General features: G+C 43.7%; 3 protein-coding genes across 3 annotated transcripts; 1 reads left to right on the top strand and 2 right to left on the bottom strand.

Moving 5' to 3' along the window:
- Positions 1 to 427: 427 nt before the first annotated feature.
- On the bottom strand, positions 428 to 6,062 carry CAMK2N1 (calcium/calmodulin dependent protein kinase II inhibitor 1). Its single transcript, XM_042477786.1, is given in 3 exon segments — positions 428 to 1,982; positions 5,800 to 5,896; positions 5,899 to 6,062. Coding segments are annotated over 3 exon segments (246 nt in total). The 5' UTR covers positions 5,977 to 6,062; the 3' UTR covers positions 428 to 1,911.
- A 6,112-nt stretch (positions 6,063 to 12,174) lies between these two features.
- Positions 12,175 to 18,561, bottom strand: MUL1 (mitochondrial E3 ubiquitin protein ligase 1). Its single transcript, XM_042478637.1, is given in 13 exon segments — positions 12,175 to 12,236; positions 12,239 to 12,310; positions 12,313 to 12,348; positions 12,351 to 12,537; positions 12,539 to 12,621; positions 12,624 to 12,693; positions 12,696 to 12,798; positions 12,800 to 12,859; positions 13,762 to 13,882; positions 14,578 to 14,665; positions 16,016 to 16,163; positions 17,075 to 17,275; positions 18,436 to 18,561. Coding segments are annotated over 11 exon segments (1,002 nt in total). The 5' UTR covers positions 16,136 to 16,163; positions 17,075 to 17,275; positions 18,436 to 18,561.
- A 1,077-nt stretch (positions 18,562 to 19,638) lies between these two features.
- Positions 19,639 to 24,013, top strand: LOC121937198 (basic phospholipase A2 PLA-B-like). Its single transcript, XM_042480172.1, has 5 exons — positions 19,639 to 19,789; positions 21,362 to 21,414; positions 22,027 to 22,171; positions 22,416 to 22,522; positions 23,730 to 24,013. Exons 2-5 carry the CDS (start codon positions 21,375 to 21,377, stop codon positions 23,990 to 23,992), a joined length of 555 nt encoding a protein of 184 aa, XP_042336106.1. The 5' UTR covers positions 19,639 to 19,789; positions 21,362 to 21,374; the 3' UTR covers positions 23,993 to 24,013.
- The last annotated feature ends 894 nt before the right edge of the window (positions 24,014 to 24,907 follow it).

Here is a 24,907-nt window from a genome sequence, read left to right as displayed (position 1 = left end):
GAATTGTGTGCAAAGGTGTCACTTGGAAGGACGCGCATTGTGCAAGCTCACTTTTTGCTGCCCCAGCGACTAGAATGAGAACCAATGCAGCCAAATGGCAAGAAAAGAGATTCCAATGAAAACATTAGGAAGAAATTCTCGGCTGTTTTTGCAAAGGAATGGAGAGCCTTGGTTTGGGCAGACTTTCCATCTTTGGAGACTTTTAAACACAGCTTGGATAGGCATCCTTCAAGAGTGCTGCAGACAAAAAAAGTCTTAGCATAAATAAACATTAAATAGATATATTTAATATATCTATTTAGATAGATGATCCTAGTGACCCTTTCCAACTCTCAAATCATACAAGGGAGCCAGGCTGGGAAAAAGGAAAAGTGGAAAAGCATACCAAATATATTCAAGACGAAAGGCAGGAATAACCGCACAGTTATACTTCTTATTTTCCCCCTTTTTATTATTATTATTATCATTATAATACATTGCAGAAATAGCCCTGTGCAGAGGAATAAAAGTGCAACATACACCGTCCGTATAAGAAAGAGAAGCAACCCACTCATCGGAAAGTCATTCCAGAGTTCGCTTTAGTCGAAAAGAAAAAAGGACAGCAATAAATAAATAAATAAATATACATTTCCTTGGTTCAAGAGGCATTTCTTTGACTTTTTCTGCATGTCATGCAAACAGACAGGCTTTTCGAAATGCAACGGGAAGAAAGAAACTCCCCAAAAATCCGGGAGGTTCAGAAATATATAGTATATAGCTATTAACAAAGAGAGCTATAGTTAAGTCAGGAAAGAGCTTTGGAAAGAGAATTAGTCCGGTACAAAAAATGTAACAAGATCATGAAATAAAGGAATGGTAAAAAGAACGGGGGGAATATATATTTTCGCGTTTCAAAATATTTGGCACCCATGTTACAGTCTGAGATATATATATATATTCCCGTTTCTTTATTCTATCACACTCTATGAAAAGAGAATAAACCATCACTATATATATATATATATATATATATATATATCCCCAAAGAAAGAAAGAAAGAAAGAAAGCAGAAATCACCTGCATTAAGTGACCGAAGAAACAATACTTGTATTTGGATTTCCTTTCGCCATTTCGCATATAAAATTAAACTTCTCCTGAGGCAAAATACCAACTTTGAAATCTTATTTCCCCCCTTTCCCCCAGAAAAAATTAAACATGAGAACCATCCCCAGAGACTCCTTCTTTGCAGAATCCCTTCTTCTTAGAAAAAATGTTTTGGTTCCATACATTCTGCAGAGACTTTGCAAGAATTAAGACCTATTATGTACATATATAGTCCTATTTATAAGGTTAGATTATTCTTTTCCCACCAAACATCCAAGAATACAGATTTATATTTAAAAAACAGAGACACGTATGCAAACGTATGGAAATCTCCCCGTTATTATTATCGTTATTATTAATATTTTTTTGCAAGGTCGAACCATGTAAACAAGTGTGCATTCGAAACCGGGTTTAAAAGTGTCCCAAGTCCAGTCGTCCAAAGGCAGGGGAACGGCTCTCAAGTCACTTCGAGAACCGAATTCCAAATAGTGCATTGCAATGACGATTATTATTATCATTATCATTATTATTATTTTCACGATGTCGGATGGGTGTGCAAGGATGTGTGTGCAACTGGATTTCTCTGTACACGTTTCCAACACCTTCTCCGTCAACTTCGATCTCTGAGCCGGTCCCTTTTTTAACCATTCGATTCCCAGGTGGATCGCAAGCAAGCAATGGAGGACTTGCACGTTTTCGGTTGGTTGTCGTTGGGTTTGCTCTAATTTATTATTATCATTATTATCATTATTATTTTTGCCCAGAAATGTGTAAAAAGGTAACCGAAACAAAATGGCCTTGCCCTTCTTTTCATTCTTGTGCGCCAGTTTAAACTCCCGGTGGCGGTTTGTCGGAAATGTTTTGCAGGACGTCGTCGATTCTGTCATCTTCGATGACGACTGCAAGAAGAAGAAGAAGAAGAGAACAATGTATCAATATATCCACCAATATCAATATAACTCTATCTTCGATGATGACTGCAAGAAGAACAGAACAATCAATATTGGCATATCAATATATCCACCAATATCAATATAACTCTATCTTCGATGACGACTGCAAGAAGAAGAACAGATCAATATTGCAATATCAATATATCCACCAATATTGATATAACTCTGTCTTCGATGATGACTGGAAGAAGAAGAAGAGATCAATATTGCAACATCAATACAGTATATCCACCAATATCGATATAACTCTATCTTGGATGACTGCTGGAAGAAGAAGAAGACCAGAACAATCAATATTGGCATATCAATATATCTGTCAATATTGATATAACGCTTTCCTAAGTTCCTTCTCGGAAGAAGCAAGGAGTAACTTTAGCTTTGAAAACCTGTCAGGTTCAGAAGACCAATCAATTCATTTGATCTGTGGATCATTGACGATCCAGAGATCAGACATACAGAGAAAACAAATCAGATTAAATTAACATCAGATTGTAAAAAGTGGATATGATTATTTAGAGGTCAAGGGTCCTTATCAAAACCTTAAATCATGATAAAGATTTTATAATGTTCAGAGGAAAGAGTCGTTTTAGCTGTTTTCTTCGAACTGCCAGAAAGTCTTGCATCTGTTTTGGTCAAAGACCATAAATCAATTACTATTACTATTACTGTCTTGCGTTATGATTTCATTTATTCCCCTGGGATTTGCAGTTTGGGGAGGCACTGCAGCTCCCTGGCTGACAATGTTTAATGCCTATGAATAAACCACAAATCCATGGATTCCTCGGGCTGCATCCAGAGCAGTTAAAGTGGAACCGGAGAGTGCATCCGCACTGTGGAAATAATGCAGTTTGTCACCACTTCGAGTGCGGTGGCTCCATAAGGAACCCTGGGATGTGTAGTTTTGCAATGTCTTTGACAAAGAGAGCCGGGGCCTCGCAAAACCACAAATCCCAGGACTCTGTAGGGTGAAGCTGTGGGTATTAAAGTGGTGTCAAACTGCATTATTGCTGCAGTGTAGATGCACTCACAGTGCTACAATTGTGTAGCAGTAAAGGGTTCTGGGTCTCTTTGAGGCCAGAGGCATCACAAACACAACAATAGATTTAATAGTTAAGATAACCTATTGGTTAATCCTAAATTGAGTAAAGCCATGGAATCGATTGATGATGAATCAATACATAGGTAAACCCTATTGATACCTGGGTCTAGTCTAGGTGGGCCTAACAACAGAATTCAGGCTAATAACAACAACAACCACAACGACCACAACACGAATTGTTGCCAAATCTTACTACTATCTTTGCTCTTGCGCTGTACACCTTCTTGTCATTTCCAACTTGCGGTGACCCTAAAGAAAAGCTATAACGCGCTTTTCACAGCAAGATTTCTTTTCTGGAAGGGGCTTGCCATTGCCTTCCTATGAGGCTGAGAGAGTGTGACTTGCCGAATCTTGGCCTCCTGGAGTCCTGGTCCAATGCTCAAACCATTGCACCACACTGCCTCCACACCCAAAAAAGAGAAAAGGCCAGCGTCAACCATAATCCTCATCCGAATTTCATAATAATGGAGTTAGAATCGATACTAATTGATCGGATGAAGGGATGTGGCGAAAGCACACGGCTGGCCATAAAAGCAGAGTGCCAGTAATGCTCACAATAATGCTGGCACAGTAAAGGGGCTGTTGTTATTGTTATCGTAATTGTTGTTCCATAAAGATGCTGCACAGACTTCTTCCTGCACACATGGCACATGCTACATACATGGCACTGCTGCTCAAACTGCGCACTAAACACACTGCTAACAGCACACTTGGCATGCTGCACACACTATATATGTGGCACACTGATCATATTGCACATTGTATATGAACCCACTGCAAACTACATACTGAACACATTGCACACATTAGATACATGGCACACTGAACACACCACACATGCTGCAAAGTGCACACTTGGCACACTGCCCACACTGCACACACTTCTTACTGCACACATGGTACCTACACTGAACACACTGCAAACTGCATAGAGGGCACACTGTTGACACTGCATACTGTATACTCACACTTCTTACTGCACACATCGCACATCGTTCATTGCCCAGACTGCATACATTGCCAACTGCACACACTGTGCATACTGCACAAACTACACACTGCATACAGTAAATGGCCCATCATCCTCATCCTCATCATCATTATCATCACAAAGACGCTGATGTGGTGGAAACCAAAGGACCAGAAGCCAAGGAGAACCATAGAAGCAGAGTGCCAATAGCACTAACAATGATGTTGGCACAGCAAATGGGCTGCTGCTGCTGTTGTTGTTGTTGTTGTTGTCATTATTATTAATACTCTCATCCTGCAGACCACAGAAGTTTTCAGATAAACCTTAACAGGAAGGTTGGGGGGTGCATATCTGATACACACTGCACACATAGCAAGCTGCACAACCAGCACAGATGGCACACTGCACACCGTGAATGGCCCATCGTCCTCATCCTTCTCATCACCATCATCCTCACAAAGATGCAGTGGAGACCAGAGGACCAGGACCGCACACAGTGTACACATTGCAAACGCCACATACCAAGCACTGCAAATGGCCCATCATCCTCTTCTTTGACAGATGCCAATGTGGCAGAGACCAGAGGACCAGGGCTCAAGGACGGGCATCACCACCGAGTGCCAATAAGAGTAACAACAATGTTGGCACAAAAAAAAAAAACAAAAAACTGGCTATTGTCATTGCTGTTATGGTTCTGAGTATTATTTCCTAGAGGTAGATGTGGCGAAGACCAGAGGTCCAGAGCTCAAGGCGAATCCTAAAAAGAGAGTGCCAACAATAGTAGCAATAAGGTTGGCACAGCAAATGGGCTGCTGTTATTGCTATTGCCATTGCTGTTGTTGTGTTATCATCACCTTAAAGATGGGGATATGCTGGAGACCACAGGACCAGAGGAGGTTTTCAGGTCAAGCTGAACAAAAAGGTTGTGAAGGGGGTTCCTTTCAAGGTACCCCAATTCATGGTTGGGGGGGAAGATGAGGCTAGGCTTGGGGCAGCTCTGCCAGGACCCCCAGGAAAGGACTGAGACCCCCATCCCCCCTTGAGACCCCCTCTTTATACACCAAAATCTCCCCTTTCCTCCAAAAAGCAAACCCAAAGAGAAGTCTCCTGAAGAAGGGGGATTGCAATCCATGCCCCCCCAAAAAAGAGGGCGAACCCAAACCTGCAAAACTGGTGTGTTTCCCCCATAATATACCCCCAACCCCTTAGTATGCAAACCCCTTTGCAAAAGCAAACCCAAAGAGATGTCAGGAATAAAGGGGGGACTGCAATCCAGCCCCCCAAAAGAGGGTCTCTCTCTTGGGGACCCTAACCTTTGCAAAACTGGGGTGCTATTCCCCCCACATACCCCCCCAAACCTCCTTAGTAACAAACCCTTTTTGCCAAGAAAACCCAGAGAAGAGAAGTCTCTTGAAAGGAGGAAGAAAGAGGAGGTTCTTTCTTGGGGGACCCCAAACTTGCAACAGTGGGGTATACCCCCTCAGCCTCCTTAATATGCAAATCCCTTTGGCAAAAAGCAAATCCAAAGTCTCTTGCAAGAAGGAAGAAAGGTGGGGGGGGTTGCAATCTGGTCCCCCAAAAGAGAAAGCTCACTTTTGGGGGACCCCAACCATTGCAAAAGTGGGGTGCTATCCCCCACATACACCCCCAAGTGTGCCAGCCCTTTTGCCCCATGACGCCCATGCCCTTCTTACCGCACTTGCTGCGTCCGATCTGGCCCAGTTTGGGGGGCCTCTTGGCTTGCCCCCCAGCATAGAAGTTGTTGGTGTCCTGGAGGCGGCAGGTGAAGGAGACTGCCCCACTGGCGGGCCCCCCACCACTTCCCCATAGGAGCCCAGCTTCTCCTCGCTGAAAGGCAGCACCTCCGACATGAGGAGATGTGAGGATGAGGTGAGGATGATGGCTCTCTGGAGGATGCACAGGATGCAGAAGAAGAGGATGCAGCAGAAGAGATGCAGAGGACCAGCCAAGGAGCAAGGAAGAGGACAGCTCCTGAGCCAGGGATGGAGGGATGGAGACAGCCACCTGAGAGAAGGAGGAGGAGAAAGGGAAGGGAAGAGGGGGAAGGAGGAGGCTAGAGAGAGCCCAGGGAGAGCCCCAGCGTCACAAGGAAGGAGGAGAGAGAGGGAGGGAAGGGAAGATGCTGCTGCTGCTGCTGCTGCTGCTGCTGCTGCTGCTGCTGCTGCTGCTGCTGGCCTCCTCCTTTCCAATATCCCAGCCATTCAAAGGCAAGCCCTAAGAGAGCTAGGCTGTTTGCACACCTCTGAGGTCCCAGAATTGGACAGGTATTGGATAGGCTCTCTCTTCCTGGGGAAGCCAGGTCCAGATTGCAATCTCATGGGTTAATTTGAGTAGATAGTAGCTAAATAGGAAGATAGAATTGCATCTGGACCTATAAGAGTCCTCCTTTGCCAATAGCAAAAAGTGGTCCTCCAATAAATATATATTTTTATATATATTTTGCCCTATATATAAATATATTTTTACTTGGAGGACCACTTTTTTGCTATTGGCAAAGGAGGACTCTTAGGTCCAGACTGCAATTCTAATGAAATAATCAGATAGGTAGGTAGGTAGATAGAACTGCAGTCTGGAACTGTATTGACTCTTTGCCTATAATATACACACACACACTTGGAGGATCACCTTTTTTTCTTATTGGCAAAGGAAGGGCCAGATTGCAATCATTCATACATCATACATAATATATATAATATACATCACACACAACATACATAAACACACACATATATGTGCATGCATACATAAAAAACAACCAAACACACACACATCATACGTGTGTGTGTGTGTTTGGGTGTTTTTATGTATGCATGCCATATATGTGTGTGTTTATGTATGTTTGTGTATGATATATACAATAAACACAAAACATACAAAGAACATATCTATACTACATCATCATACACACATAAACACACACAAACATATATATAATTATGCATACAACATAAACACACACAGAAGACATTATACACATACATACATAACACACACAAACATATATAATATGCAAATACATAAACACACACACCACACATATCACACATGCTCATGCTAAACACACACAAACATATATATGCATACATAAATAAACACACAGAGAGAAACACATATATATATATAGCATACATCATAAACACACCCAAACTGCTGCTTAATTTTCCTCAATTCATGCCCTTCCCAGAGGCTGGAGAGAGTGGACTTCAGAATCGTTATGACCTGTTAAATTACATAACTTTATGTCTACCAAGTATGTAGCAAAGGTGCTAAGAAATCCCTTTACTGAATTGCAAAGATAAAATACAAACTAATACTAATAATTTTTATTTATGTTCCCTGCCTCTCCCATTGGATGCGAACGGGGTTACAGACTATAAAGATGCATAATGGGACACCAGAAAAGTGACCAATGCACCTTGAGTCTGATGCGCATTAGGACTGATGCAAAGCACATTGAAGCCAATGCACACCAGTCCCATGTTGCTATTGCACACCATCCTGAGATCTCTAGACCCTGTATCTACTACATCCCTTGCGTCGCTCTGTTCTTTAAAATACGTGAGCAAACGCACCCTGCATTTTCACAGTTCTCTTCTCTATTGGGGTAGGGAGGCATTTTGCAATGCGAAGCCGCCGTGTGCAAGTGCTAGCGCTCCAAAATTCACAGGTGTGTCGGCGCCTTGCAGGAAGATTCCAGGATTTCGACAAATTACAAGATGCTGAATTACAATAACGTGTTTCTTTCATTCGGGGGGATGCTTGCTAAAGACGGTAAATACTGGAGAGTCATTGTTGTAAAAAATAATGTTGTTTCGACCATGTGCAAAATTGCAGGACCTACGAATTTGGCTTAGGTAACGCTCACGATAGCCATTTTAAAAACACATTGCAATAAAAAGGTTGTAACATCCAACCTATATTCTATAAGGAAAAAAAATGCGTATCTGAGTCCCGTCCCAACCTGGATTCAGTCCCATGTGTCCCTCGTTGCCATTGCTCAAATTTGCAGAGAAGTCCCAATTAACACTCTGCTGCCCATTTTTCCAATGGCTTGTAAAATATCCCAGTTCTCTCCTTCTGCTTTCGCCCTTTGTCCCCAGCATCTCAAATGCGCAAACTCGGTTTGCAAAAGTCGCTTTTATTCAATGGACTCAGTAGGAAGGAAGGCATGGAAAGGAGCAGGATCTTGCTTTTCCCAGTCAGCTCCGGCAAAAGCAAACTGCCTTTCTGTGTATTGTATTGACAATGCTCGGGTGTTGCCTGGTGGCCCATGTGTCTCTGTATTATGTGGTGCAATGTTGGCGGCTATGTTAAAACCATCCAGTGTAGGCGGATGGGAGGTGTGAGGTGGGCAATGTTTACTTCTTTACTCAATGTGCTCCTCCATTCACAGCTCTGTGCAATGAGCCCTTTCTTCGCCCCTTCCCTGCCACTCATTACAAAGAAAAACACATCATATTATATATATATATATATATATATATATATTTCCTCCCAAGTGAACAGATGGATCAGCCTCGCTTCATCTAGCAGTTTAATAAAAATGGGAAGGGTTGGGGGAGGAATTAAAAGGCTGGTTAAATGGAGAGCGCAATCTCATTTCAACTGAGGTGGCTGCTCACAAAGAGGCCTGGGTCGCCTTTTGACCACTTGCCAAGCATGAAGGATGCGTTGTTTGGATAACAACCAAATCGTCCTTCTTGCCGAGAAAAGGAGAGGTTTTTTTCTGGTTTGTTGTGTGTCCTTCAGGTCATTCAGTTTGTGGCAACTCTAAGGCAAACCTATGATAGGATTTTCTTGGCACGTTTCTCGTTGCCGTCTTCTGAGGCTGAGAGAGTGTGACTTGAGCCAGGTCACCCAATGGGTTTCCATAGCGTGAGTGAGGATTTGAACTCTGGTTCCAGAGCCCTAGTCCAAACTCAAACCTTGCTACACTCCTCATATTGGTGCAAGTGAAATTATTGCCGTTTTATGGTTTAAGATGAGCATTGGATTCGGTTGATGTGGAGGAAGGGTGGTAAGCTCAAGCACCACATTGAATCATTATCGAAGGCTTGGCAAATCAGTTCTAGAAAGGAGAAGGGGATGGTTCGAATTCAGGAAGGGAAGAAACTATAAATCCATAATAGGAAAATCAGCTCTGGGAGGAAGGGAAGTCAAGCATGGTTTAAATAACTGGAAAGAGATGTAATAGGAAAGGGAAGATTAGCAGATAGGAATTAGTGTGTACAGTTGGGCCTCCGTATCTACGGATTCTGTATCCACTGATTCCATGGCTGAAAAATATATATTATATCCAAAAAGCAAACCTTGATTTTGCTATTTTTATATAAGGATGCCATTTTACTCTGCCATTGTATTAATGGGACTTGAGCCTCTATGGATTTTGGGATCCATGGAGAGATCCTGGAACGAACTCCACAGAAACCAAGGGCCCACTGTATGCTTTTTCATTATGTCTGTTATGCTACATCATCATCATCATTGCCATTGATTGATTGATTGATTTTTAAAAGAAAAGCAACTCTCTTCCAACAAAGGCTCAAAGACCTTATTCAACTTTTAACCAGTTGGTTAAAAACGTTGGGCTTGCGCCATTGTGCGCTCATTCTTAACGCTGTTGTGCTTTAAACTGTTCTAAATCCATGTTTTTGAGTGGGTTTTATGGAAGCCATTTCTTAAAACTGCATTGCATTTCTTTTAGGGATTTAGCTTATTAAGGACTAACTTGGGGAATGTTGAGCTTGAAGAAGAGAAGACCGAGAGATGACCCGCTGAGACCAGTCTTTAATATTTGGAAAAGGCGTCATGTCAAAGATGGATCCAGCTTTTTCTGCAGAGACATGAACTAATGGATTTCAATGGTAAATTGGGGGGTGGGGATATTAAAAACTTCCCCGCCAAGGTGGATGGACTTCCTGGAGAATGGAAGACTTTGGAAGCCTTAAGTGGAAGTTTGGAGGCCGTTTCTTGGGTGTCGTCTATTCCTACAGGCCAAAGGGTTGACTCTATGTCCCTTCTGTGGTTAGGGCATATAGGGATATGAAACCTTCTTTTGCACACATCCTATCCGCAGTGATGTAACGCCTTTTGCGGTCCCTGCTTTTGCGACTGCCGGCGGCGCTTTGCCGCCGAAACAGGTGGCGGGCGGAAGAGGATTGAGAAGACAACCCCCAGGACTTGAAAACAGCTCCATGAGTCCAATGGTGTCACCGTGTGGGGGAGTGGAAGACGGCGGACAGAAATAGCTTTGAGCGACAGCTCCTCTTTGGCTCTGCTCTCCCTCCTGTGTCTTTTTTGTTTGGAGAAAGGAGGAGAGCTTACCCAACACAAGAAAGAGAAGCTCAGGCTCGCGAGGGAACAGGTTGGGAGAAGATCGTGGAGATGTACCACCATCTGAGTTCCAGACAGGAACAGTTCCCAGAAAAATACAGCACCTAGATTTCGATTCGGACTCTAGAATCATAGAATCATAGAATAGAAAGAGACTGCAAGGGCTATCCAGTCCAACCCCATTCTGCCATGCAGGAACTCCCCATCAAAGCACCCAATAGATGGCCATCCAGCCTCTGCTTAAAGACTCCAAGGAAGGAGACTCCATTACAGTCTCCAGGAAGGAGTGTGTTCCACTGTCAGACAGCCCTTACTCCAGGAAGTTCCTTCTAAGTTGAGCTGGAATCTTTTCCTGGAGCTTGCATCCATTGCTCCATTGGGTCCAATCTCTGGAGCAACAGAATCCCTCCCCATTATAATATCTTTACTAAGGACTGAAACAACATGCAGGCATCTGATTAACATCTCCAATTGTTTTTTGCTTCCTAACGTCTTGCCTAATGATGAAGAAGCCCACGGAGCTTGGAAAGCTTGCAGCAAGTACTGTAACTGTGCATTTCGGTTGGCCAATAAGGTTTCACTGATGATTTTTGTTTGCATTTGTTCATGGCCAATGCAGCTACCCCTGAATTTTTCAGATTTGCATGGTTGGTGGGACATGTTCAACGGCAGAGAATGATCCACCCAAAACACTCATGGGGGTGTTTCCCGCCGTTCCCAAATTTAGAGTTTTCTCACCCTGTATAAAAAGTCTTTGTGGGTGACCCTTGCCGGAAATACTGCCGTTCATCTTTTTATCGACTGGCTTATTGTGCTTTCCAAAATGAAGCATATTTTGCATATTTTGAAGTGAAGAGTCATATACAAAGTGTGTTAATTAAAACTGTGAACAAGTGCGCTGTTGACTTTCGGTGCCCGCCAACGCTTCAGAAGAGGGCCACTACTTGCCGTCTATTGCAAAGCGCCTCATTAAAACAACACCATCCGTCGCTCCTTGCTAAAGGCTCAAGTTGCTGCATTTATATAAACTGCTCGAAACCACTTTGCGCTTTGACCTTTCTGTTAATTCAAAGCACTCTTGACAGACAGAGCAAAAGGAGCTTGTTTTTCTATCCTCTCTCCACAACTCCAGCTGGTTTTTATGAACAGTTGAAATGGTTTAACTGTTGCCTCGAACCCGGCTCTCAGCCACCTAGACGGGGATTGTAGTCAAGAAAGGCCAGAATTAAAACCTAGGCAAGACAAGCTTCTTTTATTTGGGCAATGAGACGGAAGCATCTCTGTATGAGTCCTTCTCTAAAAAAACACATTTTCAACGATATTCGAAAGTCGAGAAACACAATCTGTTAGTCCGGAACAGGAAAAGATACGTCGGGATTTGTCAGAGACACGCAGTTGTGTACATGGCAATTCTCCACTGGGAAACATCTTTCCTTTTGACATCACACCCAAAGGGACTGCAAGGTGGCCCGGTTCCAAAAATCACAGCAACCCTAAAAACATTGGGAATTCTGCTTGTGCTTTTAAGCCTCTGAGGTTCAGCTCTCTGCTTTTATGTGCAAAAGGAAGCCACCACCACCCTTACCACCAACCTTGCCACACGTGCAATATTGCCGCAAATTCAACCAAGCATATGCCAATATCCGTGGGGTACAGACTAGCTAAGGCAACCCCAGAGAGAAAGAGAGAGAAGAGAGAGAGAAGGAGAAGCCACATCATTCAGCTGTTATAATAAGGCCCACTCTGGTTACTTCTTGCCTACAAATCGGGCACGAGGGGGTCTCGGAAGGGCCGCATAGCACTTGGTGCATGAGCAGACATGCCCGCACTCGAGGAAGACGCAAGACGGGTGTGGGTGAGACAGACGACGCAAGCGTTCACGGCATCCCCGCCTGCCGCGAGAGCCTCTCCATCTGGCGCAAGCGACGCCTCTCCTGGTGCCGGCGAACTGCTTGTGGAGGAGGAAGAGACACGGCGCAGCTGGCGACGCCAAAGAGGAGGGTCAGGACCCGCCAGAGCCGCACACTGGACTCCTGCTTCTGCACCAAGGCCTCGAAATCCAGGCTGGTGAGGTAGTGAATGCATGCCCTCTTTGGGGGGCTGGAGTTTGATGGTGGCGTTGTCGAGGACCAGCTCCCCGATGCCGGTCAGGGCGGCCCCACTTTCAGCATCTCCTCGGTCTCCTGGATGCCCTTGGGCCGCTCTCCACTAATGTAGTGGCCGATCACGTCCGTGTGAACGACTGGACGGACGGGTGGAACTTTTCGTAGACCGTCTCCAAGCTGAGCTCGGCCCGTTCCAGTTTCAGGACCCTGACGGTGACGTCGGTCCCTCCTTCCTGGGCACCAGTCGAAAGCCGTCGTGTTGGTCCTCTGGTGGATGATCTTCTCGTAATCATTCCTGGTGAAGGAAAATCAGCACGGCAATAAAATAATAAAATAATAATAATAATAATTAATAAAAAATAATAATATAATAGCGGAGTTGGAAGACCATCCTGTTCAGAGAAATATTCCCAGGCATTGCATGACTATTATTTGCTATTTGACATTTTTAATTTGTTGCCTGTTTTATTGAACCCTTTCCTGTGTTGTTATGTATTATTTATATATATATATATTGCGCTATTATTTCTTAGATTTTAAGTCATGGGCAGGTTTAACCTTATCTATTTTATTGTTTGTATGTATAGCACTGTGCAAATCTACAGCGCTATATAAATAAAGCATAATAATAATAATAATAATAATAATAATAATAGTAATAATATTTATTTCTCCCTCGCCTCTCCCTATGGATCGAGGCAAGGAACAACAACAATTTACCGACAAACATCAGTTAAAAAGACATTAGTTCAAACACACATTAATTAAAAGGCCAAACATGATGTATACAATTATTATTATTATTATTATTATTATTATTATTATTATTATTATTTCTTTCATAAACCCAACTGTCCATTAACTGTACTATGGAGTTTATCACATGGGGGAAAAATTGAGAGTTTAAATGGTGATTAACCCATCAAAATCGCACAATCGAGATTAAAAGGTGATTAAAATGCGATTAACATTTCCACATACACGAGCCATTATCCCAGGACTAACCAGGGAGCAACCAATCCTGTGAATGATTTGCTGCTGTTTATTGCCTGGTTATTCACTATATTGGGAGAATGATGGGATATATGATGATGATAATAATAATAATAATAATAACAACAACAACAACAACAACCACAACCTCCACCCAACAAATTTCTTGGCCTCCTTTCACTGCTGGGAACTGAAAGTACAAACCAGAGGTGCGTGGTTCGATTCCACACCATTTTGTGCTCCTGCAGCGTCAGCCTTTGGACCACTCCTTTGCAGTTTTCCACAAACTGGCTGCTGAGAGTTTCTTTCACAGACCGTACGACGCCTTTTCATACGGATAAAGAGAGAGAGAGAATTAAAAGAACTGAAATACATATTGAAATAATCTATACAGTACTGTATTGCAAAACAGCAAGTCTAATAGAGGCAACAGCCAACAGTTATCTGAAGTCTTACAAATCTGGTACTATGGCTACGATGTAAGGATGGAAAGGACGTCTGAGAATACTTGAAAATTGTCAAAACTCTCGACAAGAAGAATCCAGGACCGACATATTCTGTTTTAAAGTAAGAAGATGGAACACGCTTTTTGAAAGAATACAGTGTTTGTATTTTCATGCACATGTTATTCAGAAGTATGCAACCTTGTGCCCTCCAGATGTTTTGAGTGACTCCCTTAAGCATCAGGCAATGTGGCCAATGATGTGAGCGCAATATGGTCGTCCCTCCACTTTTGCAGGGGATCCGTTCTAGACCCCCATGAAAATGGAAACTCGCTGATATTCAAGTCCCATAGACTTCAATGGGGTATGCGCAGCAGGGGTGCACCCCATTGAAATTAATGGAGGTTGCCTCTCTGTGAATATTCAAAACCATGTATCTCAAGTCTGCGAGAACAGAGGGGCGACTGTAGTCTGAAACATCCAAAGGTTGCCTTCTGCAATTAATCCATCCTATTGGATGGAGCAGATGGGACACTGAATGGTGAAAAGGTTAACACACATAACGCGTAGCCTGTACCTTCTATCACAGCATAGGGGACACACTTTCCCGGTGCCTCCATAAGGAAAGTCTTCAGATCTTGGTCTAGGGTGATTTTTTTGGCTCCCTAAATGTCGAGAGGGAAGAGAAACATTTGAGAAGCTTGCTTCAGTCAGAAACTCCACTGGAGCAAGAAGACACTGTACAAAAAGTAATTTGAGTTAGTAACCAAAACTACCTTCATGGGCCCTCAAGCCAGACAACACAATGCATAGACGAAATCATCATTTGAAATATATAGCTTTACAAATAGAGGTGCGGTATTTCTAACTGTCTTATAGCAGATTGGGTGGATAGGCCTGCCAGAAGAGATCTGTCTTAAGTGTCTTCTTAAAGGCATCTAAGGTGGTAATGAGACAGATCTCCTCTGGCAAGGCATTTCATAATGTAGGAGCTATGGCAGTAAATGCCCTGTGGGAAGTTGTTGTTAACCCGGTCTTTACACACTCTAATAATTTCTTCCCAGTTGTTCTGAGAGTGCGGGGCGCATTGTGTAGGGAGAGGCGTTCCCTTAAGTAACTTAGGCCCAAGCCATGTAGGGTTTTAAAGGTAATAACCAACACTTTGTACTGCGCCCAGAAGCTAATCGGTAGCCAGTGAAGAGATTTTAATATTGGAGTGATATGTTCTGATCTAGATGTTCCCGTGACCAATCTGGCTGCAGCATTTTGGATCAACTGAAGCATCCAAACTCAGTACAAAGGTACTCCACATAGAGTGCACTACAGAAATCTAGACGAGAGATTACCAGTGCAAGTACCACTGCTTCGAGGTCCTTTCGGGCCAGGTACGGACGCAGTTGTCGTATCAAGCGAAGTTGGTACCATGCACTCCTGGCCATCATATCCACATGGGATGATAACTATAAAGATGGGTCCAGGAGTACTCCCAAACTGCAAACTTTGTCCTTTAAGGGAAGTGTGACCCCATCCAGGACCAGTTGACAAAATTCCATCCCTGGACTTGGGGTACCTATCACAAGTACCTCCATTTTCTCTGGATTCAACTTGAGTTTGTTTTCCCTCATCCAGTCCATTACTGACCCAAGGCAGGCATCCAGAGGAGAGATGCCATCTTTAGTCACTGCAACAGTTGGAGACATTGAGAAATAGATTTGGGTGTCATCAGCCCAACGGCTTCATGTAAATGTTAAACAGCATGGGGGATAGAATGGATTTAAGGAAAGTCTTTTGCACGATCGTGGTCAATCGCACTTTTCGTATAGGATAATGTCCGGATAATGGCAATGTAATATGAAAATTTTGCGACTGCACTATAAGAACGGGAAAAGGATGGGACAAAGATGTATCGTCCCCCGTCTGATAATCTCCATAGATGTCCCCAAGGTTGGAGGCAGGGGGTCCTGGAGCCAAACCCCAATAGATACCAAGGGCCCAGAAAACAAGCAAAGACTGACCTTCAGGCTGTGAACCACCTTTGACTTGTGCCTGTAAATGGCATACAGGATTGCAGTGATGGCCGAACTGGTAGCCAGGAGAACAACTTGACCCGTCGAAGGGCGCCCCGCAGCGTCCATGGTTATGGCCTAACTCTGGTGCCTATGTCTAGGGAGAGAAAAGGAGAGAATGGCTCTAGATCCTTCGCTCAGGAAACCCTAGGCATTTTAGATAGCAGCTGAAAAAGAAGCCATTGGGATTATGTCACGCAGACGGGAGAAGGATGGGATCACTCCCTGTCCTTATCCCGTCCTTAACCACTTTGTGACTGCAATGGCGCAAAAGGCTTTCAAATTGTAGCGCCGATCCCGCCATTAACCCATCATTAAATTGGCATGGCAATAACACAAAATTCCATTAATGCACAATGCTGGCCAATGTCGCTTTAATGACAGGTTAATGATGGGATCTGTGCGACATCATCTGAAAGTCTTTTACACGATTGCGCTCAATCGTGCTTTTTGGATGGGTTAATGATGAGATCTGCGTGACGTCACCTGAAAGTCTTTTGCACAATCACAGTCAATTGCGCATTTTGGACGGGTTAATGATGGGATCTATGCAACATGATCTGAAAGTCTTTTGCGCAATCACTGTCAGTTACGCTTTTTGGATGGGTTAATGACAGGATCAGCGCAATGTCGTCTGAAAGTCTTTTGTGCAATCACAGTCAATCGTGCTTTTGGGATGGGTTAATGAAGGGATCTGTGCAACGTCGTCTGAAAGTCTTTTGCGCAATTGTGGTCAATCACACTTTTTGGACAAGTTAATGACAGGATCTGCGTTATGAGCTAAACCAGACCAGCCACGGTGTCTAAAAATGCACACTTCTCCATTTTAAAGGAAATACAGTATTAAAACATTGGTTTTATCATTTTTTAAGTAAGCATGAGTAACGTACCAAAAACAATCTTCCATTAAAAAAACACACACATATATACAACTGAATCTGATCTTGAAGACATTACAGTAAGAATGAACTATGGCTCTCACGCATCCAAACATACGGAGTTACCTACCTATCTCATCTGGGCATTTCCAAGTCAGTTTTCCATCCTCTGAAAAGGTCTCCTTCCGGAAGGCCAGACCTTGCGGCTTTAAATAAATCCAGAGGTTTCAGCTTCTCTTTATCTGAACAAAGTCACATGAGTGCCAAGAAGGAAGTTTACTGCTCTGTTGGCCTGGTGCAATTATTGTTCTGTGTTTACATTGCAGTGGACCTGGGTCAAAAAAAAGGGCAAAGTAGTTAGTTAGGAAAGACAGCAAAGGAAATGGAATCCTAGAGTTAGAAGAGACCGCAAGGGCCCTGATCCAGACCAACCCCTTTATTCTGCCATGCAGGAACTCTCAATCAAAGCAGCTCCATTGACAGATGGCCATCCAGCCTCTGCTTAAAGACCTCTAAGGAAGGAGACTCCACCAGTCACTAAAGCAGCACCTTCCACTATCCACTAGCTCTTTCTGTCAGCAAGTTCCTCCTAACGTTGAGGTGGAATCTCTTTTCCTGGAGCTTGCATCCATTGCTCCATTGGGTCCTAGTCTCTGGAGCAGCAGAAAACAAGCTTGCTCCCTCCTCAATATGACATCCCTTCAAATATTTAAACAGGGCTCTCATACCACCTCTTAACCTTCTCTTCTCCAGGCTTAACATCCCTAGCTCCCTGAGTCTTTCCTCATAGGGCTTTATGGTTTCCAGACCCTTCACCATTTTAGTTGCCCTCCTTTGGACACATGGCTCCAGTTTCTCAATGTCCTTTGTGAATTGTTTTGCCCAGAAATGGACACAATATTATTCCAGATGAGGCCTGACCAAAGCAGAATATAGTGGCACTATTACTTCCCTTGATTTCTATTAATGCAGCCTAGAATCGCATTGGCCTTGTTAGCTGCTGCATCACATTCTTGGCTCATGTTCAGTCTTGGACTCCTAGATCCCTTTCGCATGTTGTCTTGCTAAACCAGGTGTGCCTCATCCTATAGACAGTAGATACGGTACTCTCTATACAAATACTATTTAGAGATAGGTTTGTGTGTGTGTATGTGTCACAATACACACATATACAAACAAATCCTGCAAACCATTCCATTTTCTATATACAGTAGATAGAGTGCTCTTTGTACAAATACTATATAGAGAGATATATATTTTTGTGTGTGACTGTAACACACACTTGTGTGTCCTATTAATGGACACTTCTCCTATTAAAGGACACTAGAAGGGGCTTTCCCCCTGTCTCCAGTGCTGCTTCCTTCCATGCATTGATGCCCCATAATGGCTAAGGATCCATTGGGAAGAGGTCATTTGCAATAGCTCTCCCAAGGGACTCCATGCCTTTGGAAACCAGAGAGTCTTGGCCATTATTCCCAGAGCAGCCCCTACCCTTTCTTTGCATCCGCTTGGCTCCACTTCCGGGGGGGAAGCCTAGCGCCGCCGGATGACGTCACGCAGTGGAGGTATCACCATAGAGCTGCAGGCGGCGCCTAGAGCGGCAAGCGCCACTTCCGGCTCTCAGCTGTTGTTCCATAGACTTAATAAAAGTGTAGAGGGCGAACTTCCGGGTTTCTTCTAAATGCATCTCCTCTTTCACTCACTCTTTTCTTTTCTTTTTTCTTTCCTTTTCTTTTCTTTTCTGACCAAAAGAATCAATAAAGGAAAGAGTCATGAGACTTTGGAGAGTTATTTTGGGTTAGGATTAATTAAGGAAAGAGAGATCTTACAGCACCTTTGAGATTCAGTGAAAGAAAGAACTTGGCAGCATGAGCTTTCCTAGACAACAACAACAACAACAATAATATATAATAATATATACAGTAATAATAGAAAGAGATCTTGTAGCCCCTTTGAGACTGACTGAAAGAAAAATTGGCAGCATGAGTTTTCCTAGACTTAAGTCCATTTCCTCAGATGCGTTTGGATCTGCATTTGGAAATGCATCTGAGGAAGTAGATTTGAGTCTTTACTTCTTAAGCTTCTCTTCTCATGGCTAAACAGACCCAGCTCCCTCAGCTGCTCCACATAGGGCTTGGTGGTTTAGGGAGCTGGGGATGTTTAGCCTGGAGAAGAGAAGGTCAAGAGGGGATATGAGAGTCCTGTTTAAGTATTTGAAGGGATGCCATATTGAGGAGGGAGCAAGCTTGTTTTCTGCTGCTCCAGAGACTAGGACCCAGAGCAATGGATTCAAACTACAGGGAAAGAGATTCTGCCTCAACATTAGGATGAACTTCCTGGTGATAAGAGCTGTTTGACAGTGGGAGAGGCTTCCTTTGAGTCTCCTTCTTTGGAGGCTTTTAGACAGGCTGAATGGCCGTCTGTCAATGGGGATGCTTTGATTGAGAGTTCCTGCATGGCAGAAGGGGGTTGGACTGGATCAGGGCCCTTTTTGGGGTCTCTTCCAACTCTAGGATTTTACGAAATACAAATAAAGCTCCCAATAAGGCCACTAACACAAGTCGAACTCTTCCACACCACCAGACAGCTGTTAACATTTGGCTATGAGGCCGACAAGGACTCTAGAGCCCATCTCCTTGGCAGACCTCAGGACTGCCAATGGGTCTTGACATAGAGACCAATGAGCGGCAGCCATCTTGGTTACACGAGGGGGCATATGAAAATCACATCCTCGGAAATGTTGGTTGGGCAACCTTCTTAGCTTCTCCTCTGTGTGTTTCCATGGCACTGAGCATCACAATGGAGCCGGGTTCCAGAGGAAAACCTTGAACTCTACTGGCCAGACGTAAGCAATGAAACCAGTACCAACGGTCATTGGTCAGATGGCATATGCCATGGCTCTTGGGGTCAGCTGGCCTTCCCAAAGGGACCTCTCTATGGGACTGGAGGCTGACCATCAAGCGGTGCCCAGTCCCCACCAGTGCTTACTGGGGCACAAGGATTGGTTTGCACATCATTGCGCACCCATGGCACATTCATGATCTGGGCAGAAAAACAGCAGAGGTCAGGCAGTCCAAATCCCATCTCAGTCCCTCCACATTTGGTGGAGGGTTTATAATTTATTGTATTGTATTTTTTATCTTTCTATTGTAACCCGCCTCAATACGCAGGGAGAGACGGGCTAATCATCATCATCATCATCATCATCATCATCATCATCATTATTGTTATTGGTGGCTGCTTCCCAGGCCATTCAACCTTCTTGGCCCCTGTCTGGTCTCTTTCCCCTTGCAAGAGATGATCTTTTTATCTAGACATGCCTTTGGCTCTTCATTTATGGAGGGGGGGGGGTATTTTAATGTGGTGTTTCTCTCTTTTAGTCTCCTGGGATTTGTAGTTTTTAAAGATCTTGAGCCTTCTTTGCCCAAAAGTTCTGGTGCCTCGCCAAACTACAGTTTTGGGATTCTGCAGGATGGAGCCACAAGGGATGTCAAACAGTGTTATTTCTACAGTGTGGATGCATTGGGGAGAGCATTGTTGTGTAGTGGTATATCACACGGGGCTTTTTGCTATGATGGAATGATGGGATAGGTTGCAGGGGTCACTGGGGCCAGGATTCAGATGTAGGAGCAGTCAGGGGATAATGGGATAGGTCCCCAGGAGTCACTGGGGCCAGGACTGGACTAAAGGAGCAGTCATGGGGTGATGGGATAGGTGACAGGGTGGCGGAGAGGAGGAGATGGCATGAAGGAGAAGGAGGGGGATGAAGGAGCAGGATGCAGGGGGCCAAGGGGGGCAACATCGGAGTGATCTTCCACACCAGACCAATTCGAAGTGAAATCAAAGTGAGCTTGAAAGCGAATTCTGTGAATTCACTTTTTTCCGATTTCACCAAAATGAGGGGTCACTTTGGAATCACTGCGGAAGCCCCACAGAAGGAGATCCTATAGAAAGGAATCTCATCTGATAACACATTCATGTTATGATGTGAATTCACATTGTGGACCCGCAGTCACCCCAGATTTGAGCTCCAAAAATCCCCCAAAACTTCTGTGTGATAAACACCTATGACTCTAGGGACCAGGGTTCGAATCCTTGCCGGGCCACAAAACCCATTGGGTGACCTTGGGCAAGTCACAGTCTCTCAGACTCAGATGTAGCCTCAGTCTACTTTAGTCGGGGCTAACCAACAAGATCCAGGTCCTTGTCTATCATATTTTATGAATATTGTGTTATATGTTCCATGTATGTAAGCCGTCTCGATCCACTGGGAGACGCTGGGTACAAATAAACCTATTATTATTATTATTATTATTATTATTACTGTATTATTATTATTATTATTATTATTATTATTATTATTATTAGGTATCTTGGGCCTACACCAATCTCATCCACCTTCCTTCTGTTTCTCCAGGTTTGCACCAGATATGAGACGACTCCTCCTGGTTTTTGTCCTAGGAGCAGGCGGTAAGGGATGCCAAATTCAGCATCTTCTCTTCTTCATCAGCAACCAACAACCATCTTTCCCATTTCAAGTCCATCAGTATTAGGGTTGCCAGCTCACTGATGTCCTTGGCCCTGAGTTTTGAGACGAATGGTGGTCCTTATTAATGCCATTAAGCATTATGCATTAAATAGCAACTGCACTCAAACATTCAGACACACACCACATTTTCCTAGTGGGGCCCAGTGATGGGCAAAGCCAAAAAGTTGGGGTCCAAAACTACCAATTCTTTTGGCAGAGAGCTCTTATTGCCCATAACTGAGCCTTAGGACAGCCATTTCAGAATTGGGGGGGAACCCACAAAAGCTTGCAGAGTGACCAAGAAACATAGAGAAGGGAGCATAACCACTTGAGGACAACCAGAGGTCCAACTGATCAGAACCAGAGAATTCAGTCTTATGGTCTGAGGTTCTCCTCTAAACTCAACGGAGGTCTTTTCTCACTCTTTGGGACCTAAACTCCCCAATGTTTTAGGACCAACCTCCCAAAAGAAGCAGGTGGTGGTCTAGGAGGGGTGTTCTGGGATAAAACTGGAGGACCTGATGGGTCATCATCTCGTTCTTCTCTTCCCGCAGTGTTCTCCATCATCCACAGCAGCCTCCTCAATTTCAAGGTGATGATCGAAAGGTTGACTCACAAGAATGCCCTCATCTATTTCAGCGGCTACGGATGCTACTGCGGAAAAGGCGGACGCGGGAAGCCAAGAGACAAGACCGATATGTGAGTCTGGGTTGGTAAAGCTTGGGCTTTTCCGTCACCTGAATATGGGGTTCTCCTCCTGTAATTCAGATACATATCCAGTTTTAGTGGAGAGCAGCCTTCTCCCAGAATCTAGTACTGCTGTCTTGACATCTCCAGATCATAGGCAGGAATGCAGAAAATTATAATAGATGCCCGCGACAGCCAGACAAGGTTGCTCCTTCTGCCCCGCAATCCTGCCCATTGGGTTTTTGTCTTCCTCCAGTTGCTGCTACCTGCATGACTGCTGCTACGAAGGCTTGCACGAAGTGAACTGCCATCCGTACACCGATCACTACAGATACCTGATCATCAATTCTGACATTTTTTGCCGTAGGTACCAGTCCCATTGCTGGACTCCAAACAGAGGGTCAGAGGGAGGGACACTTTTAAATCATAGAAGCGCTGGAGGAGACCCCAAGGGCCCTCAAGTCCAATCCCATTCTGCTGTCCAGGGACTCACAACCAAAGCACCTCTAATAGAGGACTATCCACCCTCTGTTTAAAAGCCTCCAAAGAAGGAGACTCCACCACTTTCCAAGGGAGCATCTTCCACTCTTACTATCAAGAAGTTCCTCCTAATGTTTAGGTGGAATCTCTTTTCCTCCAATTTGAATCCATTGCTCCATGTCTTAATCTCTGGAGCAGCAGAAAACAAGCTTGCTCCATCCTCAATGATATCCCTTTAAATATTTAAACATGTCACCTAGCGATTCCCAAACTTTGGTTCTCCAGGTGTTTTGGACTTCAGCTTCCAGAAGCCTCAACCAGCTCAGCCAACAGAAGTCCAAAACTTCTGAAGTCCAAAACATCTGGAGAACCACTGATGCCACTCCTTAGCCTTCTCTTCTCCAAGCGAAACATGGGGGTTTATCACACAAAGGTGATCAGGAGTTGATCCCGTCAATATCCTGGAAAAATCACGTAATTGCATGTAATGATTTCACACAATGTCACACAAAACCCACCATCAAAGTGGTCACAAAGAAGCATTGACGCACATCTTTTTTACTTTTGGGATTTCAGCGCCTACACATTTCCGATATCGCTTTATGTGCACAAGTGCGTGTGATCATTGTTCGTGCAATTACACACCATTTCTGCTTTGTTTGTGGGGTGCTTTAAATGCACTTTAAATGCGCTTTAATCTCTCTTTAATGCTGAAATCAGCCCCAGGGTGATAAACTCCATACCAAGTTCCCTAATCCACTCCTCATAAGGTTTGGTGGCTTCCAGATCTTCCACCATTTTGGTTAGTCTCCTCTGGAAATGCTCCATCTTGAATTGTATTGCCCTCAACTGGAGACAATATTCCATGTGAGGTCTGACCAAAGCAGAATAAATTAGTACTGTTACTTCCCTCGATCTAGACACTATTGATGAATCCTAGAATCACCCTGGCCTTTTTAGCTGCCGCATCACATTGTTGACTTATGTTTAGCTTGGGGTTTTAAAAACTGGTGACTGGCATAGAGATGGTTTGTTGAAGCGGAACGGTCACCAGTCTTGTCCTGAGGACTGTTTTGTGTTGTTTCCACAGAGTACAGAAACAGAAGCCTGTGCTCCAGACTGGCCTGCGAATGCGACCGGCGAGCCACGCTGTGTTTCCAAAGGCAAGCCAAAACGTACAGCAAAAAGTTCCTCCACTACCCCGCCATCTTGTGCAAGGAACCGACCCCGAAGTGCCCCAAAAAGAAACAGGAGCAGAGCAAGGCCTCCAACAAAGTGCAGAAACCGAGTCCAGGAAACGCTGGAGGCAACCAAGCCGTAAAGAAACCGGGGAGCCTCCTGGAGCTGGGATGAAAGGCTGCCAGGATTCAAATAGTCACATCAGTCTTTTTTTTTTATCCATTTTTAAAATATATATATATATATATACATTTATATCTATATTTCCAAAATCTGAAAATTGTTTTGCTGTTGAAGTTTTACTCTTTCAAATATGGCTTTCAAAGGATACCTTTGCTTTTCACAACAAGGTAGAAGAAGCTGCATCCGAAGTAGCGTCTTGGCAAGTTATTAGAAAGACACCTTGAATTGTACATATCTCAGTTATTAAATCTAGAATTGCCTATGACTGGACATACAGTGGGAGGGCAGAATCAATCAATCAGTCAGAAAGATCTGTCTGTCTATCTATCTATCTATCTGTCTATCTGTCTATCTTTCTATCTATCTTCTATCATCTTTATCATATATCTATTTATCATCTATCTATCATCCCTATCTATCTATCTATCTATCTATCTATCTATCTATCTATCTATCTATCTATCTATCTATCTATCTATCTATCTATCTATCTATCTTCATCATCATCATCATCATCTATCATCTTTATTATCTATCTATCTATCTATCTATCTATCATCTTTATCATCTATCATCTTTATTATCTATCTATCTATCTATCATCTATCTACCTCTTTTGTTATCTGTATCTGTCTGTCATCTAGCTATACATTTTTATTCTGCCAAAGAGACACCTAAGTGATGGCAGATGCCTCTCAACATCAATGGGATGGGGAATCTGCTCTGGGTTTTAGTCCAAACTGTAAAGCAGCAACCCAAGTTACTTATTTTCCCCTAAATAAGATTAGCACCTCACCTACTTCAGCCTAAAATCCAAAGTGGGTTTGCCACCCCATTAATATGAGCTGCTCCCCTACAAGGTGCTGATCGAAATACGCAGAATGAATTAATCCCATTGTGGGAGAG

Source organism: Sceloporus undulatus, chromosome 7 (genome assembly GCF_019175285.1).
Source record: "Sceloporus undulatus isolate JIND9_A2432 ecotype Alabama chromosome 7, SceUnd_v1.1, whole genome shotgun sequence".
Taxonomy (NCBI): domain Eukaryota; kingdom Metazoa; phylum Chordata; class Lepidosauria; order Squamata; family Phrynosomatidae; genus Sceloporus; species Sceloporus undulatus.
Note: the sequence above shows the minus strand (reverse complement) of the source record. Positions and strands in the feature narration are given on the sequence as shown.

Excerpts from the sequence above, each read along its gene's own strand:
- LOC121937198 (XM_042480172.1), top strand. The coding sequence starts at position 21,375 with ATGAGACGACTCCTCCTGGTTTTTGTCCTAGGAGCAGGCG. Across the intron at positions 21,415-22,026 it reads TTTTGTCCTAGGAGCAGGCG|TGTTCTCCATCATCCACAGC; the intron begins GTAAGGGATGCC and ends CTCTTCCCGCAG. Across the intron at positions 22,523-23,729 it reads CAATTCTGACATTTTTTGCC|AGTACAGAAACAGAAGCCTG; the intron begins GTAGGTACCAGT and ends TTGTTTCCACAG.